At 47.5% G+C, this 16,799-nt stretch overlaps 1 protein-coding gene across 1 annotated transcript in view; it reads right to left on the minus strand.

The window, feature by feature from the left end:
* The window catches only part of NPR2 (natriuretic peptide receptor 2), a 428,259-nt gene that overhangs the window by 107,052 nt on the left and 304,408 nt on the right, over positions 1-16,799 (minus strand). The window contains exons 11-13 of the mRNA XM_069205697.1: positions 7,065-7,169; positions 6,427-6,498; positions 3,700-3,859 (exon numbers count right to left, since the gene is read on the minus strand). Of these exons, the coding sequence (XP_069061798.1) occupies positions 3,700-3,859; positions 6,427-6,498; positions 7,065-7,169 (337 nt within the window). The remainder of the gene's footprint in view (positions 1-3,699; positions 3,860-6,426; positions 6,499-7,064; positions 7,170-16,799) is intronic.

Genomic DNA, 16,799 nt, shown 5'->3' on the forward strand with positions numbered 1-16,799 from the left:
CCTTCACACCCAGTGACTACTGAGGTCCCACAGCATGTTATCTACACATCAAATGACCACTGAGGTACCCACAGCACAGTTAACTTCACATCCAGTGACCACTGAGGCACCCACAGCAAGTTATCTACACATCCAGTGAGCACTGATTTATCCACAGCGCAGCACAGTTACTGCACATCCAGTGACCACTGAGTTGTGCACACACATGTATGTAGGCTTTGTTCACCAGCACACGACTGGCATTGCTTTGTTCCAGAGCAGCATGGAAGGGCCAGAACAGAGCGCGCACCTGTACAGCAGGTGACCCTAGGGGGTGCTAGACGCGGATATCTCACCTGGGGATCCTCGTTTCCAAAGACAGAAAGGACCCTTCCCAACTCACGGATCATCTGGAAGAAAGCCCACTCATGCCAGACCACTGCCTAACTTATCAGATAGCCCTCAATGTAAGTGTCATCATTTCAGGGTGTCCTAGCCGGTGGCTGAAAAGTGGGCCCCTCCAGTCTACAATGTGTTCATGTTACTGCTTTAACGACACACTGGCACTGGACATCTCATTTACTCCATGCCTTAGAGGCAGTGGTATGTATGTATATGTATGTATATGGTATTTCTATAGCATGGACCTTGCCAAAGGGCAGCGGAGTGCTGTTCATGGTCAAAGACAAGATGTGATAGGGGAGATCCTGGTAGCAAACGTGGACTCACTGCACTGTGATGTAGTGCTCTTTAGAGAGATTGTGGGTTTTATTTTCTAAATTAGAGCAGCTTTGGGATAGTCCTGATGGATACGGGGATGTTGTCCCAGATCCCGAAAGCATAGATGGAAGAGGCCTGCTGCCTTTTTTTTTATTTCTTATTCCTCAGTCTATAGGCCAGATTTAAGGAAAGTGGTGCTTGACTCAGTGCAGGGCCACGTTCCTTGCACCCCTGAGCCCCCCCAATGCCACCATGTGTGCGCCATATCTAAATATGGCACACCACGGCGGTAGTTAGAGGACTAGCAGCAAAATTGTTTACGCTAGTTCGGAGCTTTGCAGGATTAGCATAAACATTTTTGACATTAATACTGCAAAGCACCCAGAGGCCCATTGTAATCAATGGAAGCCTCCTTTAATGCCTGCTCTGAGTGCTGAAAACAATGATGCTAAGAAATCTCTTAGATTTCTTTGCGCCATTTTTTCAGCGCCCCTAACAGGGGAACGCCCCTTTAGCATATGTTATGCCTGGCACAAGCATAATGTAGTGCAAATGGTTACAAAATGGCGCAATGCATGCATTGTGCCACTTTGTAAATTTGGCAGGGCAATTTTGGCCTTGTTGGGCCACATTAGCGTAAAAACGATGCTGCTAATGTGGCACGAGAAGGCTCTTGGGGCTCTTAAATATGCCCCTATGTGTGTCGGGCTGCAGTGAGCTGAAACCCACCAGAGACGATGAGCTTGTGTGCAGGCTAAACTAGCTCCCTCACAGGTTCACGCCAATGACATTCCATCGCAAGAAGCCAGGGCCCGGGGACCCTGTGCTGCTCACGGTGCGAATGCAGCGGGTCTCTTCAGCCTCAGGAACATCTCTCCAGGGCCCGGGGACCCTGTGCGGCTGACGGTGCGAATGCAGCGGGTCTCTTCAGCCTCAGGAACATCTCTCCAGGGCCCGGGGGCCCTGTGCGGCTGACGGTGCGAATGCAGCGGGTCTCTTCAGCCTCAGGAACATCTCTCCAGGGCCCGGGGGCCCTGTGCGGCTGACGGTGCGAATGCAGCGGGTCTCTTCAGCCTCAGGAACATCTCTCCAGGGCCCGGGGACCCTGTGCGGCTCACGGTGCGAATGCAGCGGGTCTCTTCAGCCTCAGGAACATCTCTCCAGGGCCCGGGGGCCCTGTGCCGCTCACGGTGCGAATGCAGCGGGTCTCTTCAGCCTCAGGAACATCTCTCCAGGGCCCGGGGACCCTGTGCGGCTCACGGTGCGACTGCAGCGGGTCTCTTCAGCCTCAGGAACATCTCTCCAGGGCCCGGGGACCCTGTGCGGCTCACGGTGCGAATGCAGCGGGTCTCTTCAGCCTCAGGAACATCTCTCCAGGGCCCGGGGGCCCTGTGCGGCTCACGGTGCGAATGCAGCGGGTCTCTTCAGCCTCAGGAACATCTCTCCAGGGCTCGGGGACCCTGTGCGGCTCACGGTGCGAATGCAGCGGGTCTCTTCAGCCTCAGGAACATCTCTCCAGGGCCCGGGGGCCCTGTGCGGCTCACGGTGCGAATGCAGCGGGTCTCTTCAGCCTCAGGAACATCTCTCCAGGGCCCGGGGACCCTGTGCGGCTCACGGTGCGAATGCAGCGGGTCTCTTCAGCCTCAGGAACATCTCTCCAGGGCCCGGGGGCCCTGTGCGGCTCACGGTGCGAATGCAGCGGGTCTCTTCAGCCTCAGGAACATCTCTCCAGGGCCCGGGGACCCTGTGCGGCTCACGGTGCGAATGCAGCGGGTCTCTTCAGCCTCAGGAACATCTCTGCCCCAGAAGCTGTGGTTTTTAGTTGGGAGAGATCGTTGTCTGGCGCCGCTTTTAGGAATAATGAAGTCAGCATCAGACTTTCAGGAGCCTCTCAATGAGACCAGAGATAGTGAGTGAATGAGTCCCTCAGTCAGAGAGTGAGTGAGGAAAACAACTGATGGAGTGGTGAGCAGGGGAGAGAGGGAGTGACTGGTGCTGCGCAGTTTTAACTATAAATAGGGTTTTTATTGTTTTGACATTTCTATCTGTATTTATCCATATTTAGTTGGTGCTTAGTGTGAAAATTAACGCTGCAATGGGTATGTTCCCACATTTATTTACTCCAGTTTGAATGTCCAATGAGTTGTAGCCTCTCACAGTGTAATAACATCTCCTGGAGTCTTGTGAACTGTGGAAGAGCTTCAGCAGCTGCTGCGGTTATTTGAGCTTCAGGAGGAAATCTTTTTGCTTTTTAACTCTCCGACCTCTCAGTCTCCAGCCCTATTGACTCGGCGGCTATGATTGGCTTCAGTGGGATCCATGCAGAAGGAGACCTATTGTCTGTATTTTTCCATATTTAAAAATAAATACAAAGAAGAAAATAGATCGTTTTCTATTTGTATTTATCTGTAAACATCACTAAAAACAGAAAACCTGGAGCCTCAACTATAATGTACACTTTGAATGTTTAGAACGATTTCATTCATTACAATGCGCATTTTTAGATGCATCCGTTTTCATTATATATGTACACAATTCAATGTTGAGTTTATTTCATGGTGGATGAGCACAATGGAGTGTCTCAAACTGGAGTCTACTAGAGTGAACTGATTCAGTGAGTGGAAGAACCAATGATAGCACAGGACACAAATTCCCCAGGCGCACAGCTAAGAATAAGGTGCATTCATTGGACAAACGGAAACAGCATTGTAATTTCCCATGCAAGAACCAATCATAGCCACTTTTGAAGTCCAGTAAGGAAGGGCCTAGGAGGGTTTAAGCCTTAAAGCTGGGAGAGGCCAAGCTCAAAGCCTTAAAATGATCACATGATTCAATGTGACAGCTTCCAAGGCCTGGGGTTTCAGTAAACAAAGACATTATTTGAGTGGTGGTCTAAATAGAACCATACAATGTCTTGTGGAAGAATCACCCATTGTATCTACTTGACATGGAGCCACGTGGCCACCCTACTCAGCACAATATGTCTTCAAAGTTACTCACTTGCGTACAGGGCGTAGGAGTCTTCGGTGTCACAACTGGAGCGGAAGCTGGCCAACCCGTAGTCGGTGATCTTCAGGACAAAGCGGCTGTCCACCACGCAGTTGGAGGATTTGAGGCTCCCGTGCGATTCGATCAGGCTGTTGTGCAGAAAGGACATTCCCTGCGTCACAGGAGAAGGGTGCACGGTGGAGGGATGGGTGGGGGACAGACAAAAGGGAGACACTGATGAAACATCTCAGATCAGGATACCAACCGGCGACTCGCTTCCAGTAAACCCAAGCCCCCATCATTCCTGGCCCTCCGAGCAAGGCGACAGAAATAGAAGATAGGCGACAGCTGCCACCACCATAAATCCATTGATCACCCATGCCAAGGTGGCACCTGGTGCGGAAGGGCGGCACCGGTCCAGAAGCCCACTGGCAGCTGTCGCGCCACGTATTTATGAGCGCTGCACATGGCACATGTTTATCAACGCAAGGGGCCTCCCGGTACATTTCTGATTGCCTGACGTCAAGACGATGGGTGCGGATCATCTTCTGTTACCCACTGCGTCATGGTGCCTTATTTACACTGACCGCATGGGTGGCCTGCTGCGGCGGACCACAACCTGCCTCCTACAGGAGCAATGGAGACATATTTGAGAATTCACAGGCAATTAAGGGCCACCGGGATCATGCAGACCCCTCTGCTGAGGCTTGGCCAGGTCTCTCCAAATAATGTGTTTATCTTTATGTTTGGGGGGGTTTATAGAATGCAAAAGCTCCTCATAGAGTGTCCCGCCACTTTAGGAGGCACAAATCCTTCAAGTCCTTGAATTTAAAACGCAGAACTGAAAATCCAGGTTTTACGCAATCTTTTAAAAACAGAAATGTCCTCAGCAGCCCGCAAAGGCTGTGGAAGGGCATTCCAGTCTTTGGCAGAAGGTAGGAATAGGAGCCACCACCCCAACTTTTCCTTATAAACTTGGGGAGCACCACCAGAAGAGTATTAGAGGAGCAGGGGGATCTAGTTGAAGGTAGGGGATGGTCCTTTTAGATAGGTATTGGGGGCCGGAGTGGTAAAGGGCTTCATGTGTCATATTAGGTCCTTAAACTTCACCCGCTCTTTCATGAGAAGCCAATGAAGTTCTCTCAGGTGCAGTTGGATGCGAGTACTTCTGGGCAGCTCTACAAGAAGACCTGCCGCATTCTGCACCAACTCCAGTCTTAGATTCATGTCCTCTTGTTGTCTCCATCCCTTCTCCAAGAAGGTCAGTCCTTGACTGACGTCCTTCCATCAATCACTCCTCACTTTCTTTCGGTCACTAAGTAGGCTCTGGTGCCATTCAAGACCCCTTCCAAACTTTTGACCCTGCAGAATGGTTCAAAACATGAACCATTTTTATGGCAGGTCTTTTAAGTCTGGAGGTGCAGATGAGGTCACCAAAACTTTACAAACAACTTCCTTTGAGGCCTTGAGGACAGGACACAACACTTCCTGTTTCCAGATGAGTGGCCTGACCTGCAGCCTGAAGGTATGGTTTGGTGCCAAGTGCAGGCCCGCCAATCACGTGCCTGCCATGCACAGGGGCGGTGCCCATGGCGGCGTGAGATGCCCCCCTCATCACACAGGCACGAACTGTCTGTGAGCTTCATTAAGCACAGTCGCAAACGTTGTGGCGGGGGCCTGCAAGGGACAGCAGACCTCCAACTCAGCTTCCAAATGTGATGGCTTTAGATGTTCTAGCCTAATACTATTAGCTGTTGCCTTTCATTTAATAACATATACTTGGAAAAGTGCACAGGATGTCAATTTCAAATCCTGGTGGTGCGCGATATGGTTCAATCATAGGCTTGACACGAACTATGGGCCATATGTACGAACAAATTTTCCCATAAGGACAGAATGGGTAAAACCCTTTGCTACATCTGGCCCTATGTTACACCCATTCCCTTAGCTATGAAAAGAGACCTACTATGGCCTCCAATTACTACTTTGTTTCCAAATAGAGCTTACCTGTCAGTAAGAATATCTTAAGTCCTGACGAGATTCAGAAACCTCCTTCAATTAACAAGTATAGTATTTCTTTGTTTTTCTTTATATACTTGGTATTTTTAAAATTTATAAATATGAATTGTCTAGAGGTTTGCTCTTAATTTTATAAGTAACCAGCTGACAATTTCTGCCCTGTTTTTCCCCTCCTCCCTCATTGCCCTTTTATTCTTCCACATCTCTACCATTTCATCCAGCAGAATTCTACTTATTACATTAGTTTATTATCATGTTCTAAAATGTTGTATACATTATATTATTGTTCACTTATCTCTTTGCTATTTGCAGTTAAGTGAATTAAATAAACTTAAACTTAAAAAATGAACTTCTGACCCAGGGGACGGAGATGACACCACCACCAAGTGATGGTGTTTTTGTACATCACAGTTAAATATTTTTGGCATCCATCGAGACCCCACGTAAATAACTGGTCGGCCCCACACGTGCATCATGGTTTAATGGCAGCCAATGGGTTTCACGTACACCCTTCACACACATCTCTGGCATCTACCAAGCACAGTGTAAATCCCTCCCAGCTTCCTGGCATCTGGTGAGACCCATCTCCTTCCCCTCACACTTCATCGTACGCGGTCCTAGATCGCTCACCTGATGCATCACACTGATACATCAGTTGTCCATGGCCCCCACACCTTATCCATGGCACTTATACCGCCATTGCACGTGATGCAATCTTACCTTCACGATGTCATTGATGAGTGAGTATCGGAACATCCAGTCCAGGTTAATGCTCTCGTTCTCCAGAATGTCCTACAAAGACAATAAGATGGGGTTGAGTGCAATGATTGGCTGTTGCAAGGACAATGGTAAGCTAAGTAGGCCAATGACAGGCCATTCCTCCTAGGGAGACAGAGGTCAGGTTCTAGGTGTGGTCACTGATAGGCTATTCCCCCTTGTGAGGCAGAGAGGATAGGTTCTAGGTGTAGCGAATGACCGACTATTCCTCCTAGCGAGGCAGAAAGACGAGGCTCTAGGTGTGGCTACCGACAGGCCATTCCTGGTAGGGAGATAGAGAGGTCAGGTGCTAGGTGTGGCCAATGGCAGGCCGTTCTTCCTAGGGAGGCGTAGAGAGCATGTTCTAGGTGTATCAAAGGGCAGGTCATTCTTCTTAGGGAGGCAGAGAGGGCATGTTCTAGGTGTGGCAGAGGGCAGGCCATTCTTCCTAGGGAGACAGAGAGGGCAGGTTCTAGGTGTGGCAAAGGGCAGGCCATTCTTCCTAGGGAGACAGAGAAAGTGCACCTTAACCCAAGCCCGTCCCAACCTCCCACGGACCAGAGGTGAAGCAGACTGCGTACAGCCTGATCCTCTCCTCCTACCTGTAGGCTGCCGCGTGGGCAGTACTCAGTCACGATGCAGATATTCGGGGGGTCTATGCATGCCCCGATGAACCTGGTCAGATGGTTGAACTGGACGTCTCTCATCTGGAAGAAGATATCAGACACACAAATCAATGACTCTGGCAACATGAGCTCCTTTCATCAGCGACTGTACCATCTACTTAATGACTCCCACAGGGAGAGCCATCGACTCGCTAACACACACAAGCAGGACTTCTGAGTACCTTCTAGCCACTCCTGTCCCTCTTACAGCATCTCACCTCCAAGACTGATGAGTAGAATGCCACCCTTTTCTTCGTGAAAGAGGCCTAATGCAGTCTGCACATACCACCGCCGGAGCCTGGGTCAGCGGCCTTAGAATGTGAACCTTACAGGACCACTTCCTGCCAATAGAACATTCCACGCAAAACTCCCTGCTCCTTTGTCTCAGTACCACAGGAACAGTCCATATGTACAAAGTTTTCTGCTTTCACCGTTGCCTTAGTGTCACAAGAACATTCCATTTGGGCAGTGTTTCCGATTAGCCCCTTTGTTTTTGTGTCAATGGAACATTCCATTTGTGCAAAGAGTTTCTGCGTATCCGATTGTTTTGGTATCAGTGAAACATTCCGGGGCATATTTATCGAAGTTTTGCATCGCCCTTGCACCACGCAAGTTAACACAAGGGGGGGACACAAAACCTAGATGAAATTTAGCAAGCCACGTAGGGCCACCTTGCAGGGCCCTGCGGCACTTGGTAAATCACGAGTAACGCAAGGCAGCAAAAGTCACTGCCTTTTGTTACTCTACCCAATGGAGGAGCTCCATGGGGGAAGCGTTGGTGTTACCACACATCCACCCATACATTTTGGAGCATTCCCAGATTTACCATGAGTGGTAGAGCTGGGAATACATCGAAATGCTATACCTTCCCATTCTGCAGCACACATAGAAAGAGGAAACACCATTGCAGGATTGTTTTTGTACAGGAAGGTGTCCGTTTACGCACAAAACAAATCCTGCCTGCAACACAAGCACCCTGGCACCAAGGTGCCTGCGTTGGTGATACCCAGCAGGGCAGGTAGGAGGCAGGAATGTGCCATCTCTTGATAGATATGATGCATTCCTGCCCTCTCCCTTTCACGGAGCGCAGCCCAGCAAGGTGTCTTCTTGAGTTGCATTAAATGATGATAAGTATCTCTTCATGTCATTGGAACATTCTATTCATTCAAAATGATTCCCCTTACTCCATTGCAGTGGCGGCCGGCAGCTTTAGGAGGGAGGGGGGTGGGTGGGAAGCACACAGACACACACACTCATTCTTTCACACACACATGCACGCACATTCATTAACAACACTCATAACATTCAAACATGCACGCACGCACGAACATCCATTAACACTCATAACATTCAAACATGCACGCACGCACCAAACATTCATTTTAAAAGATCACACACACTCATTCTTTCACACACACGCATGCACATCCATTAACAACACTCATAACATTCAAACACGCACGCACCAAACATTCATTTTATAACATCACACACACACACTTATCTTCAGCCTCGGAGGTCCCAGGAGGGTTGGGACTGCTGCCTTCCCTCATTGGCTGACCCCAGGTCAGCCAATGAGGGAAGGCAGCAGTCCCAGCCTCGTCACAGAGTGGGATGGAGTCAGTCAGACTGCGCACCCCACCCCACTCTGTGACGAAGTGTCACTGACTGACACTCGCCCAGGGCGCTTCAGGGCTTAAACCTGAAGCGCCCAGGGCGAAGTCAATTGGTGACGCTTTCCTCGTCACCCAGGGGAGGGCCTTGAGGCACCTTTGCTGAGCCGAGGAGGTCACGCCCACAGGAGCTGTGACCTCTTCAGCCCAGCAAAGTTCAGCTCAGGCAGCCAGGAGTCTGCACAAATCGCGCATGTCTGCTCCTGGCTGCCTGACCTGAACATGAAGAGTGTCTGTCAGGCTGACCTTTGTTCAGCCTGACAGACACTCTTCATGAGGGGCAAAAGGTGGGGGGCGTGGCCCTCCGCCCTAAAGGACAGGCCGCGCCTTCTCCATTGTTTTGTGCCATTGAATGCCTCGGTACCCCGTTGTTTCAGTGTCATTGGAACATTCGGTGTGTTCAAAGCGCTGCTGCCTACCCCACTCTTGCAATATCCGTTGACCGTCCCACATCCCAACCTTTGTAAAAAATAAACGAATTCTGATTACATTTAGATCCCGGAGCAAACATCGGAATTCCGAGCCGAGCAGAGGTCTCTGCATGGGGTAATTTCCAGGTGCGAAAAATACTTCACTCTCTCACTTTTCCCAGGTCATTTTCACCAGGACAAGCCTGCGGAAGCATTTTCTCAGACTGAGGGTCTGATGTAGAGTTTGGTGGATGGGGTGACTCCATCACAAACATAACAGATAGCCCATCCGCCGAAATCTATAAACCATCCTACCCTATGGGATGTATATTTCAGCGGACAGGATACCCGTCATCGTTGTGATGGAGTAACCCATCCCCAGAGTTCTAAATCAGGCCCAAAATGAGCAGAATTCTAGCACCCAGAAGCCACTGTCCTGAAGCACGCAGCACTGTAGAAGAGATTTGTACTTTAACACTAGAGACATGCTAGTTAAGAGTGTTTGGTTCTTATTACAAGCAGCTCGATGTTTGGTGCAATATTTATCGCACCCGATAAACATCAGAGGGGTCCTAATTTATCAAGTGCCATAAATAGCACCTAACACACATTTTGCCTCATGATGGGAAACAACATGACGAGCTTGCTGCTTACTACACCAAAATCATCATGTCCCGAGAGTTACCAGGCACGTTTCCACCGGTAAGTTGTGGCAGTTGTGACAAGAGTTAACTAGTCCATCGGAAATTACTGGGCTCCTTGTGATGAGAGCAGATTTTTGACATATTAGGTCCACAGAGCGATGCACATTGTACCAGAGGAGAGAAGTAATTTTAGGGTGTGGTATAGGATTGAGAGTGGACTGGGCACAGTGGGGAGACCCACCCCCTTCCCTCACTGTTAAACTTCCTTAGGCCTCTCCAGATTCTGAAGAGACCCTTGTGGTCCCTTGGGCAAATGGACACCTTCCTGTACAAAAACAATCCTGCGAGGGTGTTTCCTCTTTCTATGTGTGCGCCCCTTTAGATTGACCTGGGACGGGTGGAAAGGTGGGGGGTTCTGACCGAGTGATGGGAGAACGCGGTCCTACGGCTGTGTATTTGTGCTACAGGGTTTTATGCCTAGAGTTTCGGTTCTTTTGCTTGCACTACCAGCAATAACAAGTTTTTTTCTAAAAAAGGAAAGTTCTAAAAACCCTAAAATAGTCTGTGAAACATCTCTGGGCCAGAGTTAGAGTTGGGAGCCAATGAGAAAGTCTTCATTTTCTGTGGGAAGTGGTAAATCTGTAGGGAACTCCAGCGGTGGAATTCCCTCCATAGTTTGAAGGAAGATATGGCAAATTCCTCCTGGGGATTCCCCTCTGGAATTAGGACTTTCCTTATAAATTGAAAGCTTTCCCCTTACCACCTCATGTCTTCCACACAAGCGCCAGGTGGTACCACCGTGACACTGTGACAGCCACAGACTGGCATTTCAGAATTTTTCATGAGGGTCCATTTTTAGGGTAGTTTTCGCTACTCTTCATTGCTCTCAGCTCATAGTGCTGGGCAGTTATTGATTGCCCTATTCTTGTTCCTGGGTCTCCAGAGACCCACTGGGAGCACATAAAAAGGAGGTGGCACTGTCCCATCTTGCCTGCCATCTGTGCCCACAGAGACTGCATAGACAAGAACACAAAATATAGTTGCATCCACAATCATTGAATCGTCTATGAAATTAGATAAATCCAGATTAATATTCATAATTATTGAGCCACCCATTAGAATGAGAACATTCCAGAGGAAAAAACATAATCATTAAGCCTTCTATACTAATCAGACAAATCAAGGGACACATCCATAATCATTGAACCACCCATAGGCATTGAACTATCAGTGGTAATGAGATGAATCCAGAGTCGCAACCATAATTATTTCACCGTCAGTAGTAATGAAATGAACACAGGGCCACACATATAATCATTGAACAGTCTATGGTAATGAGATGAAATCAGAGCTCCACCCATGGTCATTGAATCGTCAGTAGTAATGAGATAAACTCAGACACACAACAGTCTACGGTAATGAGATAAAATCAGAGCCCCACCCATGATCATTGAACCGCCAGTAGTAATGAGATAAACACAGAGACACACTTATAACCATTGAACAGTCTACCGTAAAGAGATAAAATCAGAGTCCCGCCCATGATCATTTAACCAGCAGTAGCAATGAGATAATCACACAGACACACATATTATCATTGAACAGTCAGTAGTAATGAGATAAAATCAGAGCCCCGTGCATGATCATTTGAATCATCAGTAGTAATGAGATAAACTCAGAAACATAACAGTCTATGGTAATGAGATAAAATCAGAGTCCCACCTATGATCATTGAACCATCAGCAGCAATGAGATAATCACAGAGACACACATATAATCACTGAACAATGTATGGCAATGAGACAAAACCAGAGTCTAGCCTATTATCACTGAGCCATCAGTAGTAATGAGATAAACACAGAGTCTCACATATAATCATCAAACAACAGATGACAATGAGATAAAACCAAAGTTGTGCCCATGATCATTGAATCAGTCTATGGTAATGAGATTAAATCAGACCTCCACCCATGGTCATTGAATCATCAGTAGTAATGAGATAAACTCAATCACACAACAGTCTATAGTAATGAGATAAAACCAGAGTCCCGCCCATGATCATTGAACCATCAGTAGCAATGAAATACTCACAGAGACACACATATAATCATTGAACAGTCTATAGTAATGAGATAAAATCAGAGCCCCACGCATGATCAGTGAATCATCAGTAGTAATGAGATAAACTCAGACACACAACAGTCTATGGTAATGAGATAAAATCAGAGTCCCACCTATGATCATTGAACCATCAGCAGCAATGAGATAATCACAGAGACACACATATAATCACTGAACAATGTATGGCAATGAGACAAAACCAGAGTCTAGCCTATTACCACTGAGCCATCAGTAGTAATGAGATAAACACAGAGCCTCACATATAATCATCAAACAACAGATGACAATGAGATAAATCCAGAGTTGTGCCCATGATCATTGAACCATCTATGTTATTGATCAGTGAACCAACAATGGTAAGGAGACAAGTCCGGAGTCGCACCTATAATCACTGAACTGTCATTGTTAGAATCACACCCATAATTACTGAACTGTCCAAAGTAATGCGATAAATCCAGAGTCATACAAATAACCACTGAACCATCTACAGTAGTGAGATTAAACCAGGTGCCAAAGATCATTGAACTGTCAATGTTAATGAGATAAATCTGGAGTCAAACCTATAATCACTGAACCAAAAATAGTAATAAAACAAATCCAAATTTGCAACCTTAATAATTCATCAGCCTATGGTAATGAGATAAGTCAGTAGTCACATTCATAGTCATCAAACTCATCCAATGTCATATCCAAAGACATGGAAGCCTTCAATAGTCACATTAACATTTGAGGAAGACATCCACGACCTCCAGTGTGAGATATATCTCTGGTCACATTTGTAATCATATAAATATCAGTTGTCACATCTGTAGTCCAGGGATACATCTGTGGCAACATTCATAGTCATCAAGACTATCCAGAAACTTCAAAAGCATTTCTACTTACGGATATTACCACAGGTGAGCCCATGGGAATGGAATCACTTAAGATCAGGAAATTATTTATGGTCACATCCATGGCCTTTTTACCTATCATGAAACCACGTGAGGTAGTCAAACCACCCATGGCTATATCCATGGTCATGGAAACGTCCATGCTCACATCTGTGGCTATGGAAATCACTCTTGGTCACAAAGGCCAATGAAGCCTATAGCCATGAAATCACCCATGGTCAGAATCTGCCTACAGTGACATTCATGGTCAAATGAACCACTCTTGATCAAGGAAAACACTCAGGCCCATATTTATAGGGAAATGACAGAGCACAACGCTGCACCATAATTGGCAGCGCAGCGCTCTGTCACTTTCACAACGCAGGGATGCGCTGTATTTAAGTGAATATTGCGCACCCCTGTGTTGTCCCCTGTGCTGGGGCTAAATTTAGCTGCCTTGCACCAACGCAGGCATCCTTGCACCAGAGAAGTGCCAATGCGACATTTTCAAATGATTGTTTATGTGCAGGAAGGGACACCTTCTCGCACATAAACAACCATTTCTGGTATGTTGCTTTTTCTATGCATGCTGCAGAATGCAGTATTCCTCCTCGTTGCGCCTTGCTAACGCCACCCCAGGGGTAGCATGTGATTTTGGCGCTGCCTCAGGTTAATGAAAACCCGCAAATTTGAGGGAGCGTCAAAATACAATGGGTGTTGCTGTGTCACGCCCACAGCAACACCCATTGCACACTCCTTCCACGGAAAGGGATGCGTGTGATGGGGCCATATTTACAAAGTGGCAATAGGCCACAAAAAGTGGCTTAACGCCACCTTGTAAATACGGCGCTAGGGACTCATAAATATGCCCCTCATGGTCATAGTGACCATTCATGGTGATATCCATGGAAAGGGCTGATGCTATCATCCCAGGTCAAGGATACCACCCTTAGTCCATCGATGCCTTCATCTATGGTCATAGACCCCACCCATGGTTTCTTGACACTCAGACCTTCAGTTCCACAGTCTTGAAGACCGTTCATAGTCACGTTCATTGTTGTGTAATAACTGATATTCTCATACCTGGTAATGAGCACCACCTGTGGTTCATTAATGTACTCCTTCCTGGCCGTGGATACCACCAGTGGTCCTATGATACTCACATTCATGGCCAAAGAGACCACCCATGATCCCTTGATACTTATATTCATGAACACCACTGATGGTCAATTAATGCTCTTATCCCTAGGCATGGACACCACCGATGGTCCCTTGATACTCCCATCCGTGGACACAGAGACCACCCATGGTCCCTTTTTTTGGATGTCACTGATGGTCCATGGATGCTCTCACTCCTGTTGATTCAGACCACCCATGGTTCCTTGATGCATTCATGGTCAAGGACACCACTGATCAGGGGAGGCTGGTGTTCCTGGGCTAAAGAGGCGTTGCCCTGCCACCCTGCGGGGACAGGCAAGAACAGGGAAATAAACACAGAGCAACTGAAAATAAATCACTGCTCTGAGGCAGTGCTGGATCTCTTGAATGAACTCTAATGAACTTGCAGATGTCTTATTGACCTGCAGGCACAAACTACAGCAGTGACATCATCAGAGAGGGAGTGCTGAATTAGAAAGCCATGGATCCAGTTGTGTTTGGGGCGCATATAAAGTGGCCCCCGGAGGAGCTAGGAAAGCTCCATTCACTTCAATGGCTGGGGTGGGGCAGGCCGATGAGACAAGGAGGTTGTGAATGGCAACAATTTGTTGATTCTCACGGGGGCTGCTCTCCGGGCAGGTACACCTGTTTAGTACTGCATTTCGTTTCACTTTGAAAAAAAACATTATGGCGCTGAGCACACAGAGTGCCCCTTCTCTTGACTGTAGAGGCCCAAGAGAAGGAAGGAACTAACAGTGGACAACAATTGCACTAGTGGAGTAAGAGGTAAATGTGCAGTTCAGCTTCTGCATCAGGGACCTGGTCACCTCCCCACCCCACTCCACTCCCTGCTTCAGCAGCTATGGGTGGGGTGGGGTTCTGGATGGGCCTCTTCCGTCTGCAGATCAGCACACAAGGGCTCATAATTAACTTGGGAGGATGAGTGAGTGAAAGGAGGGATGAGTGGATGGATTGATGGATGAAATGGTGGGTGGATAGATGCATGGATGAATGAGTAAAAGGAGGACGTAAGAATGAAAGAGTTAAAGGCAGGGAGAGTGTATGAGTGAAAGGGTGGATGGATGGGGGGATGGATGATGAGCGAAAGGATGGGTGTATGTTAGAATGAGTGAAAGAATGGATGGATGAGTGCAAGGGTAAATGGATGGATGAGTGGATGGATGGAGTGAAAATATGGATGGATGAGCGAAAAGATGGATGAGTGAAAGGATGGATGTAAAGATGGATGAGTAAAATAATGGATGGATCAGTGAAAGACAGGGTAGATGGATGTCTGGATGAATGGATAAATGGATGAGTGGAAAGGTAAATGGATGGATGTGTGGATGGATGGATGAGTGAAAGTATGGATAGATGAGCGTAAGGATGGATGAGTGAAAGGATGTATGTAAACATGAATGAGTTCAACAATGGATGGATGAGCGATAGGTAGGGTAGATGGATGTATGGATGAAAGGATGGATGGCTGGGTGAGTGAAAGGATGAATCGATGGATGAATGAATAGATGGATAAATGGATGAGTAAGCAAAAGGATAGATGGCTGAGTGATGGTAAATGGAGGGATGTATGAATGGATGGATGGATGGATGGCTGGATAGATGGATTGGGCAAAGGGTGGATGGATATAAGGATAGATGGCTGAGTGAAAAGGTGGATATATGGATGAGCCAAAGGGAGGATGGTGTGAAAGGACGGCTAGATGGAGCAAAAGGGTGGACGGATGAGCAAAAGGATGGATGGACGAATGAATGGATGGATGATTGGAGGAATGAAAGGGGCAATGGATAAGTGAAAGGATGGATGATTGAGTGGATCGATTGGTTTGATGGATGGGTGTCCCTGGACCAGTGGCAGCTCTCCTTTATGGCTCCACAGCAACACTACACCCTCCTTGTTTTGTGGTCAATTTTTATTGTATCAAGAGTGAATAATAATTCACTCTTGATATAATGAAAATAAAATGCAGACCCGCTTCGGGTCCAGCAACAAACTGAGGCAGGTAGAGACATTGTCTGATTGCTGACACAGGTGCATGAAGGTGCATGTGCTATTCCAGCACTTTGCGCATGTCTGTGTGACTAGATGTGTGAGATAAAGTGAGAGAAAGTCAGTGAGGGAACGAGTCAGAGTGAGTGAGAATGAGTGATAGTAAGGACCAGTATGTGTGAGAAAGAATGTGAGCGAGTGAGGGAGAATGACAGTGAGTGTAACTGAGTGCTACTGTGTGTGAGACTAAGTCACAGTAAGACTGAGTAATTCAGAATGTGTGAGAATGAGTGGGACTGAGTGAGACACAGTGGGGCAAAGTAGAATGAGCGAGGCTGTGTGAATTAGTGAGACCAAGTGAGACTGAGTGAGTCAGAGTGAGACAGTAAACAGTGCAAGAAAGTGTGAGTGAACCCTTCAAGAAAAGGCTCTTTGGAAATCGAGCCAAGGATTACACCCCACCACTTTTAAAGGCCACCAGCCACCACTGCCACTGATACAGCCATGGTGCAGGAGACCATCCACTGTGCATTGGTACTCACATTAGGGTAGTGGAGACCAAGTAGAGGCATTGAAGGCTCTCACTCTTGGTCGTGCACACTGCCTATGGTCCCTTAATACTTATGTCATGGACACCACCAATGGTTCACTGATGTTCTCATCCTTAGTCAGGGACACCAACCATGGTCCCTTGATACACTCATGGACCACGGACAGTCCAGTGAGTCTCGCATTCAGTGTAGTGGGACCACCTATGTGGCATTGATACTCTCACTCACACATTCA

Source organism: Pleurodeles waltl, chromosome 1_2 (assembly GCF_031143425.1).
Source record: "Pleurodeles waltl isolate 20211129_DDA chromosome 1_2, aPleWal1.hap1.20221129, whole genome shotgun sequence".
Taxonomy (NCBI): Eukaryota; Metazoa; Chordata; class Amphibia; order Caudata; family Salamandridae; genus Pleurodeles; species Pleurodeles waltl.